General features: G+C 42.7%; 2 protein-coding genes across 2 annotated transcripts in view; one reads left to right on the top strand and one right to left on the bottom strand.

Moving 5' to 3' along the window:
• EPB41L4B (erythrocyte membrane protein band 4.1 like 4B) overlaps positions 1–26,523 on the bottom strand; it is a 252,755-nt gene that overhangs the window by 78,956 nt on the left and 147,276 nt on the right. The window contains exons 5-6 of the mRNA XM_069730489.1: positions 19,683–19,727; positions 13,718–13,770 (exon numbers count right to left, since the gene is read on the bottom strand). Coding sequence (XP_069586590.1) covers positions 13,718–13,770; positions 19,683–19,727 — 98 coding nt within the window. The remainder of the gene's footprint in view (positions 1–13,717; positions 13,771–19,682; positions 19,728–26,523) is intronic.
• Positions 22,808–25,018, top strand: LOC138642370 (uncharacterized). Its single transcript, XM_069730491.1, has 3 exons — positions 22,808–22,996; positions 23,167–23,329; positions 24,083–25,018. Exons 1-3 carry the CDS (start codon positions 22,900–22,902, stop codon positions 24,828–24,830), a joined length of 1,008 nt encoding a protein of 335 aa, XP_069586592.1. The 5' UTR covers positions 22,808–22,899; the 3' UTR covers positions 24,831–25,018.

Raw genomic sequence — 26,523 nt, 5'->3', positions numbered from 1 at the left:
AAGCATTTTGTTAACTTCAACTAGGTAAAAAAAAAAAAAGATGCAATAAAGAAAATGCAAACTATAAAGGAACTGGTAAAGAATCTACGCTAAAGCTACTAAAGATAAAAGTATTTTAGCCCGACGTGTAATTAAGAAACATCAACATGTACTGAAGTGATGTGTTCCCAAATGCTAGAACAATTTAATACAACCTAAACACAGAGGTATGGAATAAAATCTTCCATGTAAATATATAATTATTAAATCCAAACAACACAAGACAAGAAGTAAATGAAAATGCAAAAATCAAAGGGGTTCAGGAGGTATTTCCATTTTAAAGATCCTATCCCAATATGCAGTAGGTGAAAGTTTTAAGTTTTATTGGGAACATTAGGAGAAAAATCACCTGAGAATCACAACACAGTCTTACAAACAATCTCAAATCATGTAAATCAGGGGTGGGCAATTAATTTTGCCATGGGGCCGCATGAGAAATTGGGATGTTTTAGAGGGCCGGACTAATATAATTACCGTATTTTTCGGACTATAAGACGCACCCCAAATTTGGAGTGAAAATTGCAGAAAAAAAGATTTTTTATAAGATGGGGGTCCGTCTTATTGTCCGAATTTACAGTATCTTACCTGAGGGCTGGCGGTGGCAGAGCAGGGTCACAGGAGGCATGGTGTCGGCAGAGGTGGGGTGATGCAGTGTGGCATGCACCTGAGCAGGGTCCCTTCCTGCTTAGGTGGGCGACGCCATGGCCTGGTGTCCATGGGGGGTTGCAGCAGTGGTGGTGCGGCGGCAGAGGTGCAGTATGGCATGCGCAGGGTCCCTTCCACCGGTGAGGTGATGCAGCGGCCCGGAATGCAATGTGAGCAGCAGAGCCGGCTTGAATATCGGTGGCGGCGGTCATCTTCTCGAGGCTGGGCGTGCGCAGATGGAGTGTTCTGCTTCACGGGGCTTCAGGAAAATGGTCACGGGAGGCCGCGCGTGCGCAGATGGAGATCGCGGCGGCCATTTTCCTAAAGCCGAGATCTAAATCTGCAAACTCGGCTTCAGGAAAATGGCCGCCGCGATCTCCATCTGCGCACATGCGGCCTCCCGCAGCCATTTTCCTGAAGCCCCATGAAGCAGAGCACTCCATCTGCGCACGCGCAGCCTCGGGAAGATGGCCGCCACCACCGATAAACAGGTGATCAACCCGGCTCTGCTGCTCACATTGCGCGGGCCGTTTAAAATCATCAGGCAGGCCGGATGCGGCCCGCGGCCGCATCTTGCCCAGGTCTGATGTAAATGGTAGCTGTATAACTAATTATAAGGGTTAACATCAGGTATCAGATGCAAGTGAATAAACCCCTTAAATAATGTGAATTAGCAGAGACTCAAAGTGGTTACCATATATACTCGAGTATAAGTCAAATTTTTCAGCACATTTTTTGTGCTGAAAACGCCTCCCTTGGCTTATACTCGAGTCATTGTCCCAGAAGACGGCGGAGGAGGAGAGGCGGGTCACAGGAGGCAGGAGTTGGCTGCTCTGGCTAAAGCCTGTGCCCGCTGCCAAAGAGAAAATAATATTCACTGCTCTGGCAGTGAAGACTCATTTCTTTTAGTGCACACCATGTCCGCCGCAGCTGCCGGGCAATCACGGGTGTGCGCTACTTAAGAGTTATGAATATTCACATCTCTCCATTCCCATAGGCGTGGAGTAGAGTAAATATTCATTATCTTAATGAGTGGGGATATGTGATCGCCTGGCCGCTGGAGCTGTGTGCACCGGAACAAGATGCAGCGAAGGCACGCAGCGAAGGAAAGTAGGATGTGTTTTTTTTTTTTTATGCTTTGCTCATAGGGGCCAGGCATACGAGGATAGGGATGAGGAGCCATGCATATGTAAGGAGGTTGACCGGACCACGGGTACGGAACTAAAAGGGCTGCATCCTCTCTTCATGGGGGAAAGCTGTGAGGAGGCAGACCTTCCCCTGCAGCCTGGGGGAAGCTCTGGTGAGACGGAGTTTCCTGCTGTCCCAGGAGGGTGGGGAGATCCTGTTAAGAGCACGCAGTGTCGGAAGTATAAGAGGAAAAATTGCGCGAAGCAGGGCAGTCTGGCGCCGGCGGAGAGCAGCGCAGAGAGCAACGCTCCGACCCACTGATCTGATATTGATGACCTATCAGAATAGGTCATCAATATTACATGTCCATACAGTCTATAATCCACAATGAAACTAGCAACAGATAGCAATGTTTACCATTGAAAAATTAGTCTCTTGCACCAGTTCCCATGACAACAACACAATACAATATTTGTCATTTCTACTAAGAGGCATTTTATTTACACAATTACATGCCATATGACCTATTAAATTCTGCAGAAATCACAAGGTTTAAAGAATTGCTATAATAACTTATAATAGTTGTCTTTGTTCTTCTGTCTCCAGTTTGTGCGGCCTTCAACTTTGTATGCCATATATACTCTGCAAATAACTGCACTGATATTTTTACATGAAGTACAAGAGCAGAATATATAAATGGCACAAAATCAGTTAACTGTCACAAGCAACTAAGTAGGTGTACTAGGTTTCAAATATTTACAAAAACACAAGAACTGAAATAGCAGAAGAATGTCAGGTAAATGAAAGACATTCTTGTCTCCAGCTGTTGTAATCATCTTAATAAAAAAACCTCTTTCCCTACAATGGAGATGTCTCGGATATCTGTTTACACAAGACAATCATTGGGTTCTCAGACTGATTTTTAAAGGAGGTCATAATTTTCTGGAAGAGGAGACTGATTTCAAATCAGATCAATTGGCCATTAAAAGGAAATGAGGTCACTATGAGCTTAAGACATTTCCTGTTCATGGAACCACACATCTCCCCAGTGCCATTCTTTGCCAACCATGCTACACCATGGCTGGGACTCATACCGCTCCAACACCATATGGGTATGTGTCCACGTTCAGGATTGCATCAGGATTTGGTCAGGATTTTTCATCAGTATTTGTAAGCCAAAACCAGGAGTGGGTGATAAATGCAAAAGTGGAGCATATGTTTATATTATACTTTTCCTCTAATTGTTCCACTCCTGGTTTTGGCTTACAAATACTGATGAAAAATCCTGACCAAATCCTGATGCAATCCTGAACGTGGACACATACCCTTAGAGTCTTCCCAGTGCCATTCAATGTCAACCACAGCCAAGTCATTTCCAGTATACAACCCGGATGTGACATCACAACACTTATTTTTTAGCTCCTGGAAAGGTGCATGGCTGCATGCACACATCTCCATGTGATAGCAGTTGCCATTTTCAGAGGGTCTTTCTGCCACCAGATAGAAAACCTACTAATGATGCTGTCCTTGCAGCACTGTTATGACCTGGTGGTAAGGACAATAATGGACCTGGTGGTTAAGAGCACACGAAATGACCTGATAGTTACTAATAATATAGGACCAGCTCTGAGACGTGGGAACTCTGCTGACCGCAATCCCTAATCCTATCACACACACTAGAAATAGCCGTGGATTGCTCCTAACGCTCCCTATGCAACTCGACACAGCCTAAGAAACTAGCTAGCCCTAGAGATAGAAAAATAAGCCTACCTTGCCTCAGAGAAATTCCCCAAAGGAAAAGGCAGGCCCCCACATATAATGACTGTGAGTAAAGAGGAAAATTACAAACACAGAGATGAAATAGGTTTAGCAAAGTGAGGCCCGACTTACTGAACAGACAGAGGATAGGAAAGGTAACTTTGCGGTCAGCACAAAAAACTACAAAAAGACCACGCAGAGGGCGCAAAAAGACCCTCCGCACCGACTCACGGTGCGGAGGCGCTCCCTCTGCGTCCCAGAGCTTCCAGCAAGCAAGACAAAAAATCAAAATAGCAAGCTGGACAGAAAAATAGCAAACCAGAGAAAAACAAGCAGGAACTTAGCTTCAGCTGGGAAGACAGGTCACAAGAACGATCCAGGAGAGAACTAGACCAATACTGGAACATTGACATGGAGCAATGATCTAAGTGGAGTTAAATAGAGCAGCCAGCTAATGAATTAACCTCGTCACCTGTGGAAGGAAACTCAGAAGCCGCAGCTCCACTCACAACCACCAGAGGAAGCCCATGGACAGAACCAGCCGAAGTACCATTCATGACCACAGGAGGGAGCTTGACAACAGAATTCACAACACAGCACATCAGCTACTAATCTGGTCTTCATGATGATCCACTGTTAACTAGTGACTAGGGATGGTGGGCGCCTACCTGATCCTTAAACTACGGAGGGTCCTAGTCTATCCCTGTCCCTCGGATTACCCAGAAAGGTGGAGACGCAGGGGTCACGTACCTTGAACCATTTACCTACAGTAAATGACACAGCAGAGGAGGAAATAAAACTACCCCTGCCGGTAGTCACAGGACAATGTAATTTTAAAATTTTACTACATTATCTGGCAGGGTGTGGTGTGCAGGGTGGATAAAAATCAATGTGTTTTTTTTCAAAAAAAATAAATAAATAAAAAAAATCGGATTTTTTTTATTTAAATCAGATTTTTTTTATTTAAATCGGATTTTTTTCAATAAACTGCTTTTTGAGGAAAATATTTTACCATCCAAAGGTTCTTCCATCATGAGATAAAGCTGAGTTGTTTAACTCAGTAGAATAAAGGCTGTATATGTGTAACATTCACAATGCCATGCTCTACCAGAGGTTTCTGTAGGATTAGTGGGCAGTTTCTCTCCTATATTATCACAGACGGTCGCTTTACTTACGCAGTTCTCAAAACTGAATTTGACTCCGCAGAGGTCCCAGCCTCTTCTTCACGGCAAAAATGTTACAACATGAACAGAGTTGAGAAAAAGACCTTAATCCTATTGTTCTACAAACCTATGAATACAGAATCAACCCCTTCAGTGCCAAGTCCAAGAAGTTAGACAATAAGTTTCTGATTGTTTGGAGTGGAATAGATCTGCACAACACAAGAAGAATGTGAATCTAAGTGTGAGGAGGAGGAAGGGCAAACAGACAAGAAAATGAAAGTGAAACTTTGAGCACAATACTGCAGCATAGCCACAGACAGACAAGTCTAGATCTGTTTGTGTGTATGATTTGAGGTTTATTACATTCTTTCCTTATAATGGCAGCAGGCCGTAAAAGAGACCCAGTTTGGGAATATTTTAATGAAGCTCCTTCGCCTATCGGTAAGGCAGACATGCGTGCAAAATGCAAACGATGCAACAAAGAGATGCAAGGCCTGGTGGCGCGAATGAGGCAACATCATGAGAAGTGCGGTGATGAAGATGACCAAAGAAACACTTCTGAACAGGCAGGATCTTCAGGTTGGTAAACATTTTTATTGAATCCTATTTCTAAAGACTGAACTGTCATGTGTGAGAAAAATTATATTTCTTATTATTACTGCATGTTACTGTCATTTGGTACAGTTATGAAGAAAAACAAATATTCCTTTTGGGGCAGGGGCAGTGATGTGTTGTGTACAATAAGCAGAAATTGTATAAACAATAAAATAACAGCATTGACTTTTTTGTTTAGGGGAATTCATGGATTCTGGAAACTATCCACCTTCAAGATCACCATCATCCTGTTCTACAGTTTCAGAGTTATCCATCCAGGATAGTGCTTCATTAGCAGCAGCAGCATCATCATCAGACACCCACAGCCACATATCACCATCACCGAAAAGGAAGAAAAAACATTTACCTCCTGGAACCACCATAGATAGGTTTGCGATAAGAACTAGCAGATTAGAAAAAGAGTTGATTGATGAAAAAATTGCCCAGTTTATTTATGCAACGAACTCTTCTTTCCGTCTGACTGAGAACCCACATTTCATTAATATAGTTCAGTCACTGAGACCAGGATACAGTACACCCAGCAGAGCTGATGTTGCAGGGAAACTGCTGGATCAAGTGTATGACAGAGAAATGGAGCAATGTGCAACAGCTCTGGAGGGTAAAATTGTTAACCTAAGTATTGATGGGTGGACTAATGTCCACAATGATCCTATTGTATGTGCTTGTATAACAACAGAAGAAGGTAAAGTCTTCCTTGCACAAACAACTGATACGTCAGGAAATGCACACACAGCAGAATACTTACAAGAAGTGGCAGTAAAAGCTATAACGACATGTGAACAAAAATTCAAATGTCTAGTATGCAGTTTGGTCACTGACAATGCTGCAAACGTATCCAAGATGTGAAGAGATTTAGAAAAGCAGGGAGGGAATACAAAGCTGCTAATAACATATGGTTGCAGTGCTCATTTGCTGCACCTCCTAGCCAAAGACTTAAGTGTTCCAGAAATAAAGGCTAATGTTGTTGAAATTGCTAAATACTTCCGTAATAATCATTTTGCTGCAGCAGCTCTGAAAAGGATGGGTGGAACCAAGCTAACGCTCCCACAAGATGTTAGATGGAACTCTGTGGTGGACTGTTTTGAGCTGTATATCAAAAACTGTCCTATTCTGATGACACTTTGTGAAGAAAATCGAGATAAAATAGATGGCGCTGTCACGGCCAAAATCCTCAACATTGGGCTTAAGAGAAATGTTGAACATATGCTGAGCTTCCTGAAACCCATCTCTCAAGCTTTAAACAAAATACAGAAAAATAGCTGTTTTATTGCGGACGCTGTTGAAATTTGGAAGGAACTGAGTGAACACTTAAAAACAGAACTACACATGGACAGAATTAAATTACAAGCAGTAAACAAACGAATGGGACAAGCACTGACTCCAGCTCATTTTTTGGCAAATATTGTCAATATCCAATATCAGGGTCAAAACCTAAGTGCTGAGGAAGAGGAGTTAACTATGACATGGGTATCCAGCAATCATCCATCTTTAATGCCAACTATAATAAACTTCAGAGCTAAGGGGGAACCATTCAAGAAATATATGTTTGCTGAAGATATTTTAAGGAAGGTCACACCAGTAAACTGGTGGAAGTCACTTAAGCGCTTGGATTTAGAGACTGTTCAAGTAATGATTTCACTTTTAACAGCAGTAGCTTCTTCTGCAGGCTATGAAAGAATATTCTCTTCCTTTGGACTCATTCATTCTAAATTGAGAAATCGGTTGGGACCCAATAAAGCAGGAAAGCTTGTTTTTCTTTTCCAGATTATGAATAGGAACAAAGAAGAAGATGATGATGAAGATGACGACAAGTGAGCTACAGAGGACAGCAGGGACAGTAGTATTTAAGTTTTTCATGTGTCGGCTGGGCTGACAGTCTAAGTTTCTTATAATATATATATATTTTGTTTAGCCAAATTAGTTAACAAACATGGATGTTTGTTTAAGCAAATAACTTATGCTGTAATGTTGTTATTGTTTCAGTTGAATAAATCTATTTAAATTGTTATTAAGGTCAGGATTATTTTTCTCCTTCCTAAGTACAACAGAACAGTGGTGTCCAAATATGAATGATTAACCCATTAAACTGGGGAGAAAAAAGTAAGTGATTCTAAAAATCTTCATCTACTTGCATGTTAAAGTAGCAAGAACTAGTTTAGGTAGAAACTTTGATTTAAATCACTGATTTAAATCAAGCCTTACTGACTAGTGATTTAAATCGTGATTTAAATCGTGATTTAAATCAGTTAGATTTAAATCAAATCCATCCTGGTGGTGTGTATGAATTTGTCAGACACATCCTGTTTAAATTTATTAAGGAGGGTCTCAAACTCACAAAGTCTATGTATAGAATCCAAGAACAGTCAAAATTTAGAAGGAAGAGCGACTCCGATACATCCTGTATTAGATATAAAGGAGGGTATTATACCACATTGTGTTAAAATTGTTAGGTAGTGGGAGTAAAGCCTATTGAATAAGTGTAAGGGCTGCCAAAAATTTGAAGAAAAAACTGCAATACACCCTGAAAGACAAATAGAGGAGGGCATCAGAAAACATTCTTTTCCCATTTTTAAGGATTGGGACTCCTAGACTGATAAAGCCTTTGCACTAGGTGTAAGCGCTCAAAAACATTTAGCCTGGTTGGGTGAAGGGGTATACATACATACATATAAACATATGAATTGTAGAGGTAGTCCTCATACACATTCTGTGCAAATTATTAAGTAGGGCATCATACACACCCTGGCAAGATTAAAAGCGAGGGTCACATGATGATCCTCAAGATTTTGAGTGAAGGACACCTGTTGACCCTATAAAGATTTTGAGTGAGTGCCGCCTGATGACCCTATATTTGAATTGGCTTTACATTCTGCTGCTGTCATCCGGTGAGATTGAGAAGTCTGGGCCAATCCAGTGCTAGTTCATTTTGATAGGAGTCAGCCTGTCAGCATTTTCAGTTGACAAGCGGATGCGCCTATAATATACGATGCCCTCGGCGACACTAAAAACCCGCTCTGACAAAACACAAGAGGCAGGGCAGGTCAGATGGGATTTTTTTTTCTTTACGAATTGTTAGGTTAGGGCCTTCTGTTATTGCACCATTTTACTAGCCCTCCCCGCTGCAGAAAGGAGAGATAGAGTTCTCTTTGTACCGTGGGTGGAGAAGAGTGAACAACCAGTAATCAGTGTTTGTTAAATTACATAAAATGCAAGGGTTGCAGGAAAGGCAGCGGGATATAAAGTCAGCCATGTGTGCCATACTCACAGATGTCAGATATCCATGCCTTCTCATTGGTTATGTGCAGATGCTGACCAGAATATCGACTGGCATGTTGTAGCTGATATTCAACTACTGACCTGTGCTTCTCGCAAAGCCTTGCCAACATTGGCAATGTGGAGTTCCAGCGAGTGGTAATGTCGCGCACCAGTAGGTGAGCTGGCATTTGTAAGAGCTGCTGCAGCACTGCCAGACGACCAGCAGCGGCTGCAGCTGACTTGCAGAAAAAGGCGCACACAGGGAGCATCTTCACCAGTCACTCAGGCAAATATTGGTAGGTTTTCAGAAAACGCTAAACCACAAAGTTAAGCACTTGAGCCAGGCATGTTGCAAAGCTTCAGAGCCGCCAACAGGTTACGGCCATTATCACTCACCACCGTGCCTGATTGTAGGTTCAGCAGCGAGAGACACAGATCTGTCTAATATGTTACACCTTGCAACAACTCTAAGGCAGTGTGCAGTTTGTCACCTACACAAATATGTTTTAGCAGAGCCTGTTGCCACTTTCCTGAGGCAGTGCTGCAGTGCTTCCAGCTTGTGACTAACATTTATGGCATGCTTTGAGATGACAATTCGGAGATGAAGGAGGAGGAAGGGGTGCAGGAACTGGTGTAGGAGGTGAAGGTAACCCGGATTGAATTAGGGACCGCCATCCTCAGCAGCGGTATCACGTGTGCTGTCCCAGGGTCCGATCTGGTCCCGGCCTCCACTAAGTTCACCCAGTGTGCCGTCAGGGAAATGTAGTGCATCTAGCCACAAGAACTTGTCCATGTGTAGGTGGTTAATTGGACCTACCAAGTAATGGGGACCAAGGGATGGCCACAGTCATGAGGCTGCGGAAAGCCTCAGTGTCTACAAGCCTAAACTGCAACATTTTCTGGGCAAACAGTCTGGAAATGTGCCCGATTAGTGTTTGGGGGACTAGGAAATACCTAACCCTTGGCCTGTGAATTTGACATGTGTGATTTCTCTGGGGAACAGTTGTCCAACTTCTCCCTCTGGCCACCCCCACTGCCTCTTCCTGCCTGTTTAGGTGCTGTAGATCCCTCCGACTCTGCGCTGTTGGCCTCGCTCTACATGACACCTTCCCAGGTTGGGTCAGTAACTTCATCGTCCACCACCTCACCTTCCACTTAAGCTCTTTGGTCCTCCTGACTTGTTGACTTAACATTACTTTTTGGCATCTGTTTCTTCATAATGTACCTCAAGACACTAATTGCCATTCCCCACCATCATCTTCTTCTGACCATGGCTGCTCAAATATTTGGTCATCACTACACAAAAGCTCCTAATGTCCCTCTTGAAATGTGCGGTGTGAGGTTAGAATTGATAAACGAAAATGTAAAGAGCTCCTTAGAGTGTCCGAATGTGGCATCCCATGTCTCCTTGGACTCGCCATGGTGGGTGGAAGGAGGATCAGGGCGAGGATTATGTGGTCCTGACGATTGGCTAATGAGACAGGACTTTGTGGAAGACAGGGTGTGGTGCTGGGGAACATTCTGGAAGCATTATCTGCCATCAGGCCGACCAGCTGTTCACACTGTTCTGGCTTCAAGATTGGTGTTCCACGCTCCCCCTGCAAAGTTTGTTGGGCTTCCGCAGCAGGCACGGTTTAACCTGGCCAACTGCCTCTGCTTGCACCATCAGCAGCACGTTCACTTCCTGTCCCTTACTGCAAGCCTTGTGCATTTTAAATTAGGTATATATTCCTGGAAACTCTCTGGCATTAATATAAAAAAATAAAATATTTAGCCCTCACAAGGACTGTTTTAACGATGCAGCAGCAGCTGTATACAAGTACTGCTATAGCAATATTAAACCCTGCCTAGATGCCTCTAATCATAGACTTTCCCTCCACTGAATGCAGCTAACAGCAGTTTTACTACAGAAAGGAAAATATTTAGCCCTGACCAGGATTGTTTTAATGCTGCAGCAGTAGTATAAAAGTACTGCAATAGCAATATTAAACCCTGACATATCATGCCGTATAATATGCGCTCCCTCCTTTAACAACTCTTCCTTAACACACAGCATTATGATGTATGGTGGGCAATCTCTGCATGTTCATTGGTTAACAAGCGCGAAACATGCGGAGTGGGGACTCTAGCATGGCGCTTAAGCATTCACGATACTCGAGTAACGAGCGTGCCTGAGCACCCCGATGCTTGATTATCGGTAGCTCCCCCAGAGTGAACATGGTGTTAGCTGATTCTTTAATTAGTGACTTCCTTGCTTAGGATGTCGATTTAAGTGAACGACCATGTCTTGGTAGGTTTGCAGATGTGTCATACTCCTATTATTGAATGCTGGTTTAGAAAGTGCTACATGAGATGTTCAGAGCTTGGGATATTTTTTTTAGAATCTAACTCTGGTTTACCCTTCTCCACAACCTTATCCTTGACCTATCTCGAGTGTTTCTTTCTTTTCATAATGCTGTTTGATCCCTAATGTTCTGAAACAAACCTCTGATGCCTTCACAGAACAGCTGTAGTTAGACTGGCAATATATTACACACAGGTGGACTCAAGTTGCCAGCTATTTGAGTTCTGGAAGGAATTTATCACTCAGGATTTTATTGATACTTTGTGTTGGTAGATCACTTAAAATCCATGGGCGTAACGTGAAAAAAATGTGGAAAAGTTAATGGAGTATGAATACTTTTCAAAGAACTGTATATATTGTAACAATGCTACTCACTTGGGAGCGATATGAGGTATCACAGGAACAGTTTTTATTTAAAAGTTCATCTGGTTTATTTCAGTCCTCATAAATCATATCACAGGAAAACTCAAATACAGCCCTTGTATGGCACAGAGTAAATTAAAAAGCAAAAAAAATCCATACAACAGTGGAGGTTTCCCCGCCAGGGTTAGAGACCAGATTCTTAGTCCTTTCAGCAAAGGCACTCAATCCAGGATAACTGCACACCTCTATATACACAGACATATGTGAGACAAATCGTCCTCATTTTACAAAGGGAACCACACCCAGACATGGTGAGCAGCCATCTCCCAACTCTTCAAGCTGCTCACAATCAGCATTTCGTGGCCGATTGATCCCTTAGCCCTAAATGTCCTAAATCCATTATGTGTCTGACAGCCTCCTTACAATATGTATATTTATATATTTACTAGATGGTAGCCCGATTCTAACGCATCAGGTATTCTAGAATATGTATGTAGTTTATTTATGAAGATTTTAGAATAATACATTGAATACACAGGATTCGGCCACGACCAATTAGTGAAGCATGGTTCAAATCCTGCGCCAATTCGCGGCCAAACTGTGCCCGTCGCTGATTGTTTGCGGCCGGCCACGTAGTATATAGCACAGCCCACATAGTGTATAACAGCCCACATAGCATATAACACAGCCACGTAGTGTATAGCAGCCCATGTAGCATATAACACAGCTCACGTAGTATATAACAGCCCAAGCACGCAGTAGGTAACACAGTCCACGTAGTGTATAACACAGCCCACGTAGTGTATAACACAGCCCACGTAGTGTATAACACAGCCCACGTAGTATATAACACAGCCAACGTAGTATATAACACAGCCCACGTAGTATATAACACAGCCCACGTAGTATATAACAGCCCACGTAGTATATAACACAGCCCACGTAGTATATAACACAGCCCACGTAGTGTATAACACAGCCCACGTAGTGTATAACACAGCCCACGTAGTGTATAACACAGCCCACGTAGTGTATAACACAGCCCACGTAGTGTATAACAGCCCACGTAGTGTATAACACAGCCCACGTAGGATATTGCACAGCCACGTAGTATATTGCACAGCCACGTAGTATATTGCACAGCCACGTAGTATAATGCACAGCCCACGTAGTATATTGCACAGCCCACGTAGTATATTGCACAGCCCACGTAGTATATTGCACAGCCCACGTAGTATATTGCACAGCCCACGTAGTATATTGCACAGCCCACGTAGTATATTGCACAGCCCACGTAGTATATTGCACAGCCCACGTAGTATATTGCACAGCCCACGTAGTATATTGCACAGCCCACGTAGTATATTGCACAGCCCACGTAGTATATTGCACAGCCCACGTAGTATATTGCACAGCCCACGTAGTATATTGCACAGCCCACGTAGTATATTGCACAGCCCACGTAGTATATTGCACAGCCCACGTAGTCTATTGCACAGCCCACGTAGTCTATTGCACAGCCCACGTAGTCTATTGCACAGCCCACGTAGTCTATTGCACAGCCCACGTAGTCTATTGCACAGCCCACGTAGTCTATTGCACAGCCCACGTAGTCTATTGCACAGCCCACGTAGTCTATTGAACAGCCCATGTAGTCTATTGAACAGCCCATGTAGTCTATTGCACAGCCCACGTAGTATATTGCACAGCCCACATAGTATATAGTCAATGTGGTCATCATATCCCTGTTAAAAAAAAAAAAGAATTAAAATTAAAAATAGTTATATACTCCGTTGGCCCCCGGATCCAGGTGAAGCGTTTACCGATGCTCCTCGCGCGCTCCTGTCCCAAGAGTGCATTGCGGTCTCGCGAGATGATGTAGCGGTCTCACGAGACCGCTACGCCATCATCTCGCGAGATCGCAATGCATAGCGCGGTCACCGGAGCGTCGCGAGGAGCGGGAAAGGCCTGTTGTGGATCCGTGGGGCCGATGGACGGTGAATATATAACTATTTTTTATTTTATTATTTTTAACATTAGATTTTTACTATTGATGCTACATAAGCAGCATCAATAGTAAAAAGTTGGTCACACAGGGTTAATAGCAGCGTTAACGGAGTGCGTTACACCGCGGCATAACCCGGTCCACTAAAGCTGCCATTAACCCTCTGTGAGCGCTGACTGGACGGGAGTATGGAGCGGGCGCTGACTACGGGGAGTAAGGAGCCGCCATTTTGCTGCCGGACTGTGCCCGTCGCTGATTGGTCGTGGCTGTTTTGCCGCGACCAATCAGCGACTTGCGATTTCCGTTACAGACAGACAGACAGAAAGACGGAAGTGGACCTTAGACAATTATATAGTAGATTTTAAACTGTGGCATTCCATATACTTATTTCTATACTCCTACCTTGCAAGCAGAAAGCGGCCAACTCTACGGAAGTTTCATACGGACATTTCAATCTATAAAACAAGAAAAAAAGCACAAATATTCATGTAAGATGTAAATGAGATAAGTGTAAGTTCAGACTCACTAAGCATGTCACGAGGTGGTGTTTTTGGACAACACATTTGAACCCAAGTTTAGCTAAAAAGTCAGTATTGCCGTACGTCAAAAGCCAACTAAATATTTAATATTAAAAAATCATGATGCTTGCAATCAACGCAAATCCAACTCTACTGTTTTCTTTAAGGTTATGTTTACATGTTGCAGTCATGTTCTGTTTTAAGTAACTGCAGCAGAAATGTACTATTTTGATGTGATTTTAAAAAATTGCAGCAAAAAGGTCATTGCCAAAAAGAAAAAGAAAAATTGGGGCCATAATGTGTGGACGCGCTCTAAGGACTCTTTCACACGTCCGCGTCTCGGGTACGTGTGGTAACAGTTTTCACATGTACCGGGGGCACGTACACATGTAGACCCATTCAAATGAACTACAGTAAGTGCTCTTCCCAGGCGGCAGGTGCGGAGTCCGGCTCTCATCATTCTCCCCTGCTCTGTCGGCGAGCAGAGGAGAATCAAGAGTGTTATATTAAAGTCCAAACACCAGCAGGTGGGGGCTTTTGGGACTCTTACCCCCATCATCTGACACCTTCTGCCGCTACTAACAGTGACAGTTGACAGTAGGTGCGGATGATCGGGGTATTCCAAAGCTGAAAACCACTGCAGCATCATTCACCAGCGGTGATATCACCGGCTTTTTCCCACTTTCCTGAGGTCAGCGCAGTTCAGCCCGGCCTCGATGATGTCACCACTGGTGAATGATGCTGCGCTCTCAGCAGCTTATTTCACCAGTGGTTTTCAGCCAGGACGGTCGCATCTTGGCACTGTCCTGGTTGAAAACTATTTAGCCCCCAGACATGGATTACAGCGTGGGACACAACGACGGACAGGTATGGTATATTGTTGGTTTATTATTTTACTTTTATTACAGGAGATCGAGAGCGTCGGGGAATTAGGTGGGCTTGATGTCAGCTGTCACCTTACCAGTCTGAGAATAGCAGCCCCAGCTGTGAGCTTTAGCAAGGCTGGTTGTCAAAATGGGGGATCCCACGCTGTTTTTTTTTATTATTTAATTAATTAAAAAAACAGCGTGGGGGACCCCTCTTTTCTTGATAATCAACTTTGCAGAAGCTGACATCTGGGGGTTGCAGCCCCCAGCTGGGAAGTTTGTCTGTTTGGTTCAAGAAAATGCCCACGTCGGGTTTTTCCATTAATTTCTTTCCTTAGATCGCAGCCGGCAGCTGTGGAATACCCCGATCATCTGCACCTACTGTCACTGTTATTAGTGGCAGCAGGTGTCGGATGATGGGGGTAAGAGTCCCAAAAGCCCCCACCTGTTGTCGTTCAGACTTTAATATAACGCTCATCATTCTCCTCTGCTCACTGGCAGAGCAGGGTAGAATGATCTGTGATCGGATGTCCTATCCCAAAGAAAGCCATAATTTACCTTGTAGAAATGAGCTGTTAAGATCTATAAGATGGACACTGATGTCCCCAAGAATATGCCCCCAGAGCTGATTTTAAATTAATGAGGGTGTTACCACCGTGACATGTAATGACTGACACTTTGCTTTCATACTCGCACACAGTCTACAACGTATCTCTCATTACAAAAACATTTGCAGTTGTCCTCTCACAGTGTTCTAGCTTCTATCTCACAGCCAGCCAGTGTGGGGGAAGGCAATACAGCAGGACTGACAGCACTTTGAGAAAACTGCAGAAGTTCATATTGTGTTTGTACTGAGACAAATGTCAACTATGCTGTACTGAGCCAGTTACAATCAGACACAGCTGTGCAGCAGAGCTGCCACCACTAAGAGAACACAGGCTGCTGTAAATGTGTATAATGAGACAACATTCACTTCTGCTGTACTGTTAGCTCTACTGTACTGTATTAAACACACACCACTTTCCAGTGAGACCAGAACTAACAGAGAAAAGTGTCAGTTATTACATGTCTCACAATGGTAAAGTCCAGATAGATTTTAAATAAGTTTCTGGAGGCAGTTTCTCATACAGAACAGTGTTCTACAAACAGATCTTAATCCAGAAAAAAATCAAGTTTTCTTACATGCAAATGAGTTGTTAAGACATTGGATTGTAGATATCAAGGTATCACTTTATTCAACTTTCTGTGACCTACATTTCGAGATAGACCGCTTAGGTGGGTGGATTGATACTACTGACAGATTTCCTTAAGTCAAGCTTGTATAAAGTGTTTTAAGCAGGTGCTGGATAGGTGACAACTTGCTGATCACAGAGTTTGACCGCTCACACCAGCAATCTCGAGATCAGGGCTCCGCAGCCCCATACTGAATGGAGTGCAGATGCACATGCTAGAGACCTCCACTGTATTCATTGCCTATGGAAATAGCCAAGTGCTGTACTCTGCAGTCACATAGAAAATGGATATAGCGGAGGCCAAGCACGAGCACTTTCATGTCTTTCAGTATGGGAGTGGAAAGCCCCATTCTTGTGGGAGCAGAGTCCCAATCTCAGAATCACTAGGAGTCAGAGCAGGTGGACCTCCAACAATCCACGAGTTATTACCTATGGTTAGGGATATCTATATATTTCAAGGATTAAGTGTTAAAAGCATACAAAATGTCTTGTTTTGCAGAAGCATTAGAGTTTGGGATGGCCCTCTTTTTATCCACAAGGTAAATACGGATACAATAGTAAAGTATTCCTTGCTGCAAACCCCAAAAAACTAGTCAGGCAGAAAATGGTCACATTTATCAATAGGCAAGCGCAATATGAGAACTTAGTGGATTTTCCAGTCAAGAAACAAAGACCATTCAATATTGATAACGTTGATAACTCACACCCTCTCGCCACCACAGGTAGCAGAGTAGTATAAATTCCAAGGGTCCAAGGGTTTTACTCAGTCCTAAAACCAAAAATATAAAGACAGGATCTCCAATAATGCAGACCCATGGTTCTGCAGTGAATGTTTTGCTCACTTGTCTTCATTATTGGAGGACATGTCCTCATATTTTCGGTTTCTCTACTTCAAGTGTTATCTGTTTCTGGACTGAAAAGTTCTCATAAAGCACCCAACTAAGGATATTGACAATCCTTTTCGGTTTCAGCATGACTCTTCTCCTGTGCAATATAAAGGAATGACTTTGGTGTGGAAGAACTTCAGGTTAGATTATGACAAACACTAATGATAGGACACACAATGAGATATGCATAAGATATGTGTAGTGACCAGATCCAGAGTGTGTGTTTATTCTTTTAAGTAATTCTGGACTGGGAGTAGCTTCTGTACAGTCATGGACAAAAATTTTGAGAATGAGACAAATATTAATTTTTCCAAAGTCTACTGCTTCATTTTTTCTAATGGCAATTTGCATATACTCCTGAATGTCAGAGTGATCAGCTTAACAGCAATGACTGTACTTGCAAAGTCAATATTTGCCCAGAAAATGAACTTTAATCCCCAAAACACATTTCAACATCATTGCAGTCCTGCCTTAAAAGGAGCAGCTAACATCGTTTTAGTGATTGATCAATTAACACAGGTGTGGGTGTTGATGAGGACAGGGCTGGTGATCAGTCATGATTAAGTAAGAATGACATCACTGGACACTTTAAAAGGAGGCTGGTGCTTGGTATCATTGTTTCTCTTCAGTTAACCATGGTTATCTCTAAAGAAACACATGCAGCCATCATTGCACTGCACAACAATGGCCTAACAGGGAAGAGTATTGCAGCTACAAAGATTGCACCTCAGTCAACAATCTATCGCATCATCAAGAACTTCAAGGAGAGAGCTTCCATTGTTGTCAAAAAGGCTCCAGGGCGCCCAGGAAAGACCAGCAAGCGCCAGGACCGTATCTTAAAATTGTTTCAGCTGCGGGATCGGACTACCAGCAGTGCCGAGCTTGCTCAGGAATGGCAGCAGGCTGGTGTGAGTGCTTCTGCACGCACTGTGAGGCAGAGACTCTTTGAGCAAGGCCTGGTTTCAAGGAGGGCAGCAAAGAAGCCACTTCTCTCCAGAAAAAACATCAGGGACCGACTGATATTCTGCAAAAGGTACAGGGAGTGTACTCCTGAGGACTGGGGCCAAGTAATTTTCTCTGATGAATCCCCTTTTTGATTGTTTGGGACATCTGGAAAACAGCTTATTTGGAGAAGAAGAGGTGAGCGATACCACCAGTCTTGTCTCACGCCAACTGTAAAGCATCCTGAAACCATTCATGTGTGGGGTTGCTTCTCAGCCAAGGGAATCAGCTCACTCACAGTCTTACCTAAAAACACAGCCATGAATAAAGAATGGTACCAGAATGTCCTCCAAGAGCAACTTCTCCCAACCGTCCAAGAGAAGTTTGGCACCCAACAATGCTTTTTCCAGCATGATGGAGCACCTTGCCATAAAGCAAAGGTGATAACTAAATGGCTCATGGAACAAAACATAGAGATTTTGGGTCCATGGCCTGGAAACTCCCCAGATCTTAATCCCATTGAGAACTTGTGGTCAATCATCAAGAGACGGGTGGACAAACAAAAACCAACAAATTCTGGCAAAATGCAAAGCATTGATTATGCAAGAATGGACAGCTATCAGTCAGGATTTGGTCCAGAAGTTGATTGAGAGCATGCCAGGGAGAATTGCAGAGGTCTTGAAGAAGAAGAGTCAACACTGCAAATATTGACTTGCTGCATTAACTCATTCTAACTGTCAATATAACCTATTGGTACTCATATTATGATTGCAATTATATTTCTGTATGTGATATAAACATCAGACAAACACTAATAAAAAACCAGCAGCAGCAGATCATGTGAAAATATAATTGTGGTGTCATTCTCAAAAATTTTGGCCATGACTGTACACTACAGCTCACTCTCTAGCTGTCACTCTACATTAATTCCCTGCATTTGTGAGTGAGCTGTAATTATCCATATCTAGTCTCCTCCATTTTAGACTCAATGCAACTCTCATGTGTGTTTTATTTCAAGGTGTTCCTCAGTAGTATTTCTCATTTGCTGTGTTCTAGCACCATTTGCTGGTGAAATGTATGATTTATATTATTCTCACAATGTATGATCTCACACAGAATTGGGTATAGATCCTATTGGTCAGTGACCCTGTCACCAAGATTCAATAAGAGGAGCGACCTCAAGTCTCCGTCTAGACAAGACGGAGATCTGAAAAGTCCTCAGGGAGTCTGGTACAAGATGTGACTCAGAGCAGACCTCAGTTGAGGGGTCTCCTTACCCCCTCCAGGCTCCATGCCTGGAAGTTCATCCTTCTCTTCATGCTATTCATCTAAAGACTTACAGCCAGGCCTAATTCCTAGGATTTTTCCATTGGCTTCTACATCCAAGATGCCTAAAGACTTAGGTCGCACTGAAGTGCACAGAAGAACCTATTGCCCCGCATGTTGTGGAAATTGAGGGTCTCCCGCCTCAGAGCAAATTATCCATTATTTACTTCAAGTATATTTCTGCACAGACCGCGACAAGCTGTGAAATGGATACAGGACACCAGGTCTGTAAATACCCTTACTATATATTTCCTCTACTACTTATATGCCCCAAAAGACTTTGAACCCTCTTTTAGTTACCTGCAAGTACCGCTTCTAACTAATACAGGTTCTTAAAGCTCCGGAACCTAAATTCTGTGTCCGCATCTACGTGTGAACTGTATTCGCCATGGACTACTCACACGAGACTGTTTCTTATTTGTTCCAATTTACATTTCCCATTCCTGCTGAAGTAAAAGCAACTGTTATCCCCGAGACCAGTGTGTGTAATAATTCCTTCGGCTGCGGACACCGCATGGGGGTGGATAGCAGGGAATGCATGGCCTGATCATTACATACGCATTTAATATTACAAAACAGTCTAAAAAGTTACTTACTTTCCCGATAAGATGTCTTGTCTAAGCTGTAATACAAATAAGTACCTGTAAAAAAAAAATTTGAAGAAAAAAAATTATTCAGAACAGTACAATGTCATTCTTTTCCTAATGAGAAGAAAAATATAAGTAATTTTAAATAAATAAGGATATAGTTTAATAGTATGTTTTTTTCAGTTCTCAAATTTTATCTTCCATTCTCATTCTTTTTTTAATAACCTGGCTTGGCATGATAAATGGGAAAAGACTATAACAGTCCATTGAACTAAAGCTGTGACAGCGAACGTAAGGTAGACTAAGTTTAGAATTGTAGAAATGTTAAATAATATAGAATTGAGAGGGGGAAATATGCAGAACAAGAATATTAAATGAAAAAAGAAAGTATTCAGTCTCATTCAGACTATCAATCAAACTTTTCCTTGAAAAATGGATAGCATCCAGCAGAGGTGTCCAAATAATGTCCAGTTTTACCTGCGGATTCAGCAGAATCCGCTCAGAAACATCTGCAATGGAATCCGCAATGTGTGCACATACCCTTATACAATATAGAGTCTGCCTCTGGGGGGCTGCATTATACTATAGAGTCTGCCTATTGGGGGGCTGCATTATTCCATATAGTCTGCCTATGAGGGGCTGCATTATACTATATAGAGACTGCCTATGGGGGTGCATCATACCATATAAAGTCTGCCTATGGGGGGGGGTGAATTATACTATATAGAGTCTGCCTATGGGGAGTGAATTATACTATATAGAGTCTGCCTATGGGGAGTGAATTATACTATATAGAGTCTGCCTATGGGGAGTGAATTATACTATATAGAGTCTGCCTATGGGGCGTGCATTACACTATATAGAGTCTGCCTATGGGGAGTGCATTATACTACATAGTGCATTATACTAATAAGAGGTCAGTATATATACTGTGAGGTGGCATTATACTGTGTATAAGAGTATCATACTGTGTATAGGTGAGCTGTATAGGGGGGAGACTCAAGACATTATTACAGTATATGTAAGGGTACGTTCACATTTGCGGTTTGCGCCGCAGCGTCGCCGCCGCAACAAAACGCATGCGTCGTGCGGCCCTATCTTTAACATTGGCGCCGCATGGGGCCGCATGTGCATGCGTTGTGTTGCGTTTTACGCCGCATGCGGCGTTAGGGCGCACCTGTCTGGGCGCGGCAAACGCAACATGTTGCATTTTTCTGGCGGCGTTGACCTTTTAAAAAACGCATGCGTCGTGTTTGCGTCGTCGATGCGCCTTTTTTCCCATTGACTTGTATTGACAACGCAGACGACGCAAGTACTTGCGTCGTGGTGCGTTGTACGACGCATGCGTTTTCCAATAAAAAATGCAAAACATTGTCTAGACTTTGTCTAGACACAAAAAAAACAACCTATATATATAAAGAAACGAGGGGTTTGCCATTGTCTTTCACAAGTCATCACACAAGACAAGACTGAGAGGAGAATCTGCTTTCCAAACTTGTAAGTATATATTTCTCTTTGCACATTTTGTATTCTGTGTTTTATTTCTTGATTTGTCTATATTTTTGTAATGTTTGGTCTGTGCTATTACGGTTATGGGTTGTTATTGAAAAATTGTTTTTCTGGTTCTGATGTTCTTCTGGGTTAATAGGATTGCATTTATTTTCTTTTGTTTTTTTTTCTTTTATTTTTTTTTTTACGTTAGTTTGTGTTTGGTTATGTGTTTTGTTCTTGTGTCATGTGGTTGTTCAATGTATTGATTTTTGCTCATTTTGTCTTGTAAAATTTCTGGTGCATGTTTTTCTAGTTTCTATTGTTGGTGGTAACTGTGTGGCATTTTCTTGGCTCATGTCTTGCTGTGTTTTGGATTATGCTGTTGGCTTTATTTTTTCTTTCCTTGAGTGTATTTTTTTGCTGGTGGGGGGGCAACATTTATGATGTCTTTGTATTGTATAGTTCCGTGCTGCTGCTATGCCATTATAGTTTCAATTGTACTTTCTCTTTATTTTAAAAAATATCGCTGATGTTTTTACGTCGTTTTCCGTATGGCATATATGTTCCTTCATTGACTGATTGCATTGCGAAGTGTGTAGTATAATTTTTATTTGTTTATATTATTTTTGGTGGTGGCCTTTTTTAAAAATTCCATGTGTTTTCTTTTCTATTTGGCTATGGTTTATCTTTGGGTTGCTGTATATTTTTACAGCGGTTGTCCCGTAATGTTTATTGCTTGTTATCTAGAATGGTTTTTATTGCCTTTTGTCTTTCTGTGGTTAGATGTCACAAGATGTTGTTTTTTAGGATCATGTCTTGTTGCAATTGTAAAGTATTGCGTTCATTATTTTGCTCTTTCATTGTATTTTTGTGCCTGTAATGTTTTTTCCGAAAGTTTTGATATGTCCATTTTTGGACATAGGTGTCTATTTTTGCTTTTTGGTTTGGGTCTATTCTTGTATAGTTTCTTCTATTGATTGTCTTCTCTTGCAATGTATGGCGTTGTGGTGTCGCTTTCTTATTTTTGCTTTGTCCGATCAGTCAAAAGTAAATTGTGGTTGTTGTAAAAAATTTAGGGCATATTTTATTGTATGTGCCATATTTAGGTTTAGTTTTGATTTTTTTTTTTCATTTTTTCATGCCAGAACAAACGTGCTAGAATGGCCACTGTGTCAGAATCGAGCCAATCGGCGCAGGGGAGCGTGGTGAGTAATTATGTCAATTTCCTTACTATTCGCAGTCATTTGTAGTTTTTAAAATAATTTCTTTATACAATTTTTACAGGCTTCTTCAAGTGAGGGTGAAGGAAGTCAGCGGGAGCAGAGAGGTCAGGGCCAAGGTGTGGCGTCAGCACGGCGAGTGAGTATTTTTTTTAAACAATTTCTTTTTTTTTGTTGATTAGCATCCTGCTTTCACTAGGGATGTTTAGTAAGCTTACATTCAAACTTTTCAGGGTAGCAAGTATTGGGGGAAGGTAACAAAGGTGAAACAACCAAAACATTCAAAAATACAGGTGTAGAAACCATCAATATACATATATCAAATGACAAAGGATAGGGCCAAGGTACATATCATGACAGGTGCTGGTGTTTGTTAATATTTGCATATTTGTAACCTTTTCTGTTTGTAATTTTTCTAGGTTTCACAACGGGACCATGGAGTCATTGATGTGGAGCTCCTCATATCAAGCATCCAGGAGCGTGGCCCGTTGTGGGACAGCCGTGACTCCCGGCACATGGACCAGGTGGTGTTGAGGCGTTTGTGGGTAGAGGTGGCAAAGTCGCTGTGGGAGGGCTTTGACATAGCTCCTGCAAAGGACAAAGCCAACTTTGGTGAGTATTGCTGATACGCCGTGCAGATACGTTGCTATGACCCACCATCTTTCCAGGATAAACACAACCGTGTGTGATGCAATAAACGCCTAAAGTTTTGCATCGCACACGGTTGTTTTATCCATTTCAAATGCTACATATGTAACCTTTTTTTTCCTTTGCATTCACAGTTAAAAGGTTGAGGATCAGATGGCGATCCATCAAGGACAGTTTCAATAAGGGGCTACGGGCAGAGGAGGAGCGCTCGAAGAGTGGTGCTGCTGCGGCCAAGTCTGTGCCCTATAAATATTCAAAATGTTTACAGTTCTTAAGACCAGTCCTTGGCCGCCGTCAGTAAGTATTTTGTCCACAAAACATATTGCACAGCCCCATTACAGTGCCCAGCCACATAGCCTACTGCACAAACACATAGTACATTGCCCAGCCACGTACATTGTGCATCCACATAGTATATTGGCAGGTAACAATATCGCAGCCACATAGCACACGTTCTAGCCACGTATCCACATAGTATATTTCCCAGGCACATACGTATTGCCCATCCATGTAGTCAGCGTAACATATTGGCCATCCACGTAAATGTATCCCTATTAAAATGCTATATAGGCCATTAGTTAATTTTTTGGGTTAAGCGTGAGTCCTTGTAGTCCATGACAGGTTAAGTTCTGAGTCAGGGTAGTTCTGATTGCAGGAATAATGATGAAGTCTCGATCACATGATCCTAACATCATGGTCGTTCCTGCAATCAGATCAGTGAAATCACTGGTTTTTTTTTAATTTAATTTTTTATCTTGACATTAAATTTTCAACTATTTTTGTGGCATAGGCAGAAAGTTTTCGATTACAAAATTTTTATACCCACAGTGGTATACGGTCAAAATGCTTTGACAGCGGGAATGTTCATGATTGTTATCGTCGGCCCTAACGGTCAGCTGGCGATAACAATCAGAAATTAATTATTGGCCACACAGACTGTGAGACCGAGGATTTGTATTATTGTGTAATGTAATGCTATTTTTATTCCAGGAGTTGGCGTATGGGAGAGGTTATTCATTGAAGACTAATTTTTTCATTATCTTTTCACAGGACACACAGCAGCACCCTCGAGAGAGCTCGCCCCGCAGAAGCGGTCCTTCATGAATCGCCATCTGATCCATCACAGCCCTCCCACAGCGACAGCAGGCTTGCACCACCATCTGGTGAACCGGCAGCCGGTACATCAGGTGTTCCCCTGGCCGAGGCCTCTGGCGCACCTTCGTTTGGGTATTCCCGACAGCGCCAGCGGGCCTCGGACAGGCCAACCATGCCCGAATTTTTGCATTTGAGCACGGTTTTCCAGAACTGTTTCAAGGCGTTGAGCGATAACATGGACACTCGTCTGTCCAATATCGACCGGCGCCTTGAAACAATTGAAACCGAGCTCTCAAATCCGGCAAAACATTTTTTTAGTACCATTGCTAAGGGCATGGTGGAACACCTTACGCCGGAACTACAGATTTCAGTGATGCAGTCCTGCAACACTTCCTACGTGAGGGCTCTCCAGCAGGCTGGGGTCATGCAGTCAGCGACAATGGCAGTAGTGCCGTCGCTGGCAAGCATGACTCCCACTCCTGCTGGAGAGCCACTCCAGCCACCCCACCGTGGTCCACGTGCCGAGCGACGCCACCACAGGCACCATAACATAGTGCCGCCGACTCCTGCTCCTGCCATGCCTTCATCCTCCCGTAGGCGTCATCATGCTGGGGAACCTGCCACAGGACCCAAAAAAAAAAAAAAAAAAAAAAGAGGAAACACAGACGGGCACACACAGAGGCTCTGGTTGCTGTTCCAGTGACAACACCAACTGTCCGTAGGGGCTCGAGTCGCAGTAGGAGCAGCCAGGGCCAAACAAGGCTTGTGTTGCCTCCTCCCTCCCCTACAGAGGTGGCGGTTTCCTCCCCAGTATACCCTGGGGAGGGTTTGGATCTCCCATCAAGTCTACTTGACTATGTATCCTCATCTTCGCCATCATCGTCATCTTCTCCATCATCCTCCCATTGCTCTCACTATTCCAGAGAAGACACCTACCATTCCCCCCTGGTGGCACAGGTGGAAACCCCCTAAGTTTAAGAACCCTTTTTGTTTTCTGTTTTCCCCCAATAAAAAATTTTATTTAAAAAAAACACTATTTGTTATTATTTATGCTATTATTTTCCATAATTTATCTCGGCAAATCACGCCATGTGCTGTCTACACATATTTTGTGCTTCAAACACCTCATATATGCAATGTCAGACACTATTTTTTCAATTTTTAGTTTGCCTTTTTTTGGGTGTCTCTCATTGCTGTATGAGGTGTTCACACTTAATGCAGCAGCGAAACAGACAATGATGCAGATCACTGCAGCGTCCGCTGGTTGGTCCCTGGAGAGCTGTCACAGACATCTCTCCAGCGAACAACGATGCAGAGGCCCACGTACATCATGTTGATAAGCGCAGGGCCACGCTTCAGATATTTACCCTGGTTTCAATTGGAAAACATCGCTGTTATCGTTGCTTATCAGGTAAAACACAAAGATACAGGTCGATCAGACAAACAAGTATATGTAATATTATGGTATAAAAATTGTATTTGAATCGGTATAGAATTTAAAAACTTTTTTATTTAATATTTTAAAAACAACAGGTTCAAGTTTTTATAGGAACATTAAATTTGTGAACTATACTTAGATGCACAATTTGACATATACCAAACCAACCTAAATGGAACTTTTATTGCACATTTAACGGAAAATTATTTTTTTTTAATATATTTCTAACTGTCACAGTAGAGGTATTATTGGTGTAGTTACAATCAGAAGACAGTCCAAAAGTAACATTACTACACCATTTGATCTTGCCATGACACACGGCCAACATCTGACACAAAATAGGCCGCAAAACGATCACGCATCTGCGCAATTTCCACACTTGTCCTCAGAGGATGATCATGGTAATCGGGCAAGGGGTTGGCTATGGGTTCATCCAGTTCAACATTTATTCTCTCTTTGGCCATAATGAAATTGTGGAGAACCACACAAGCCTTCACCACCTCATCCACTGTTTCAATTTTAAGATTAATGGCCGATCCCAATATCCGCCATTTGGAAACAAGGATGCCAAAGGCGCACTCCACAGTCCTTCTGGCCCTGGACAGTCTGTAATTGAAAACCCTTTTTGTATGGTCCAAGCCCCGACTGGAGTAGGGTTTCAATAGGTTGGCAGACATTTGGAATGCCTCATCCCCTACCACAACAAATGGCATCGCAGGGCCTTCGGTGTGGGGAAGAGGTCGTGGCTGTGGGAAATTAAAATTGTTTCCATATAACTTTTGGCCCATATCCGACTCTTTACAGTGGGGCAAAAAATTATTTAGTCAGTCAGCAATAGTGCAAGTTCCACCACTTAAAAAGATGAGAGGCGTCTGTAATTTATATCATAGGTAGACCTCAACTATGGGAGACAAACTGAGAAAAAAAAATCCAGAAAATCACAGTGTCTGTTTTTTTA

This window comes from Ranitomeya imitator, chromosome 6 (genome assembly GCF_032444005.1).
Source record: "Ranitomeya imitator isolate aRanImi1 chromosome 6, aRanImi1.pri, whole genome shotgun sequence".
Taxonomy (NCBI): Eukaryota; Metazoa; Chordata; class Amphibia; order Anura; family Dendrobatidae; genus Ranitomeya; species Ranitomeya imitator.
This window is presented reverse-complemented; position numbering and strand designations above follow the sequence as displayed.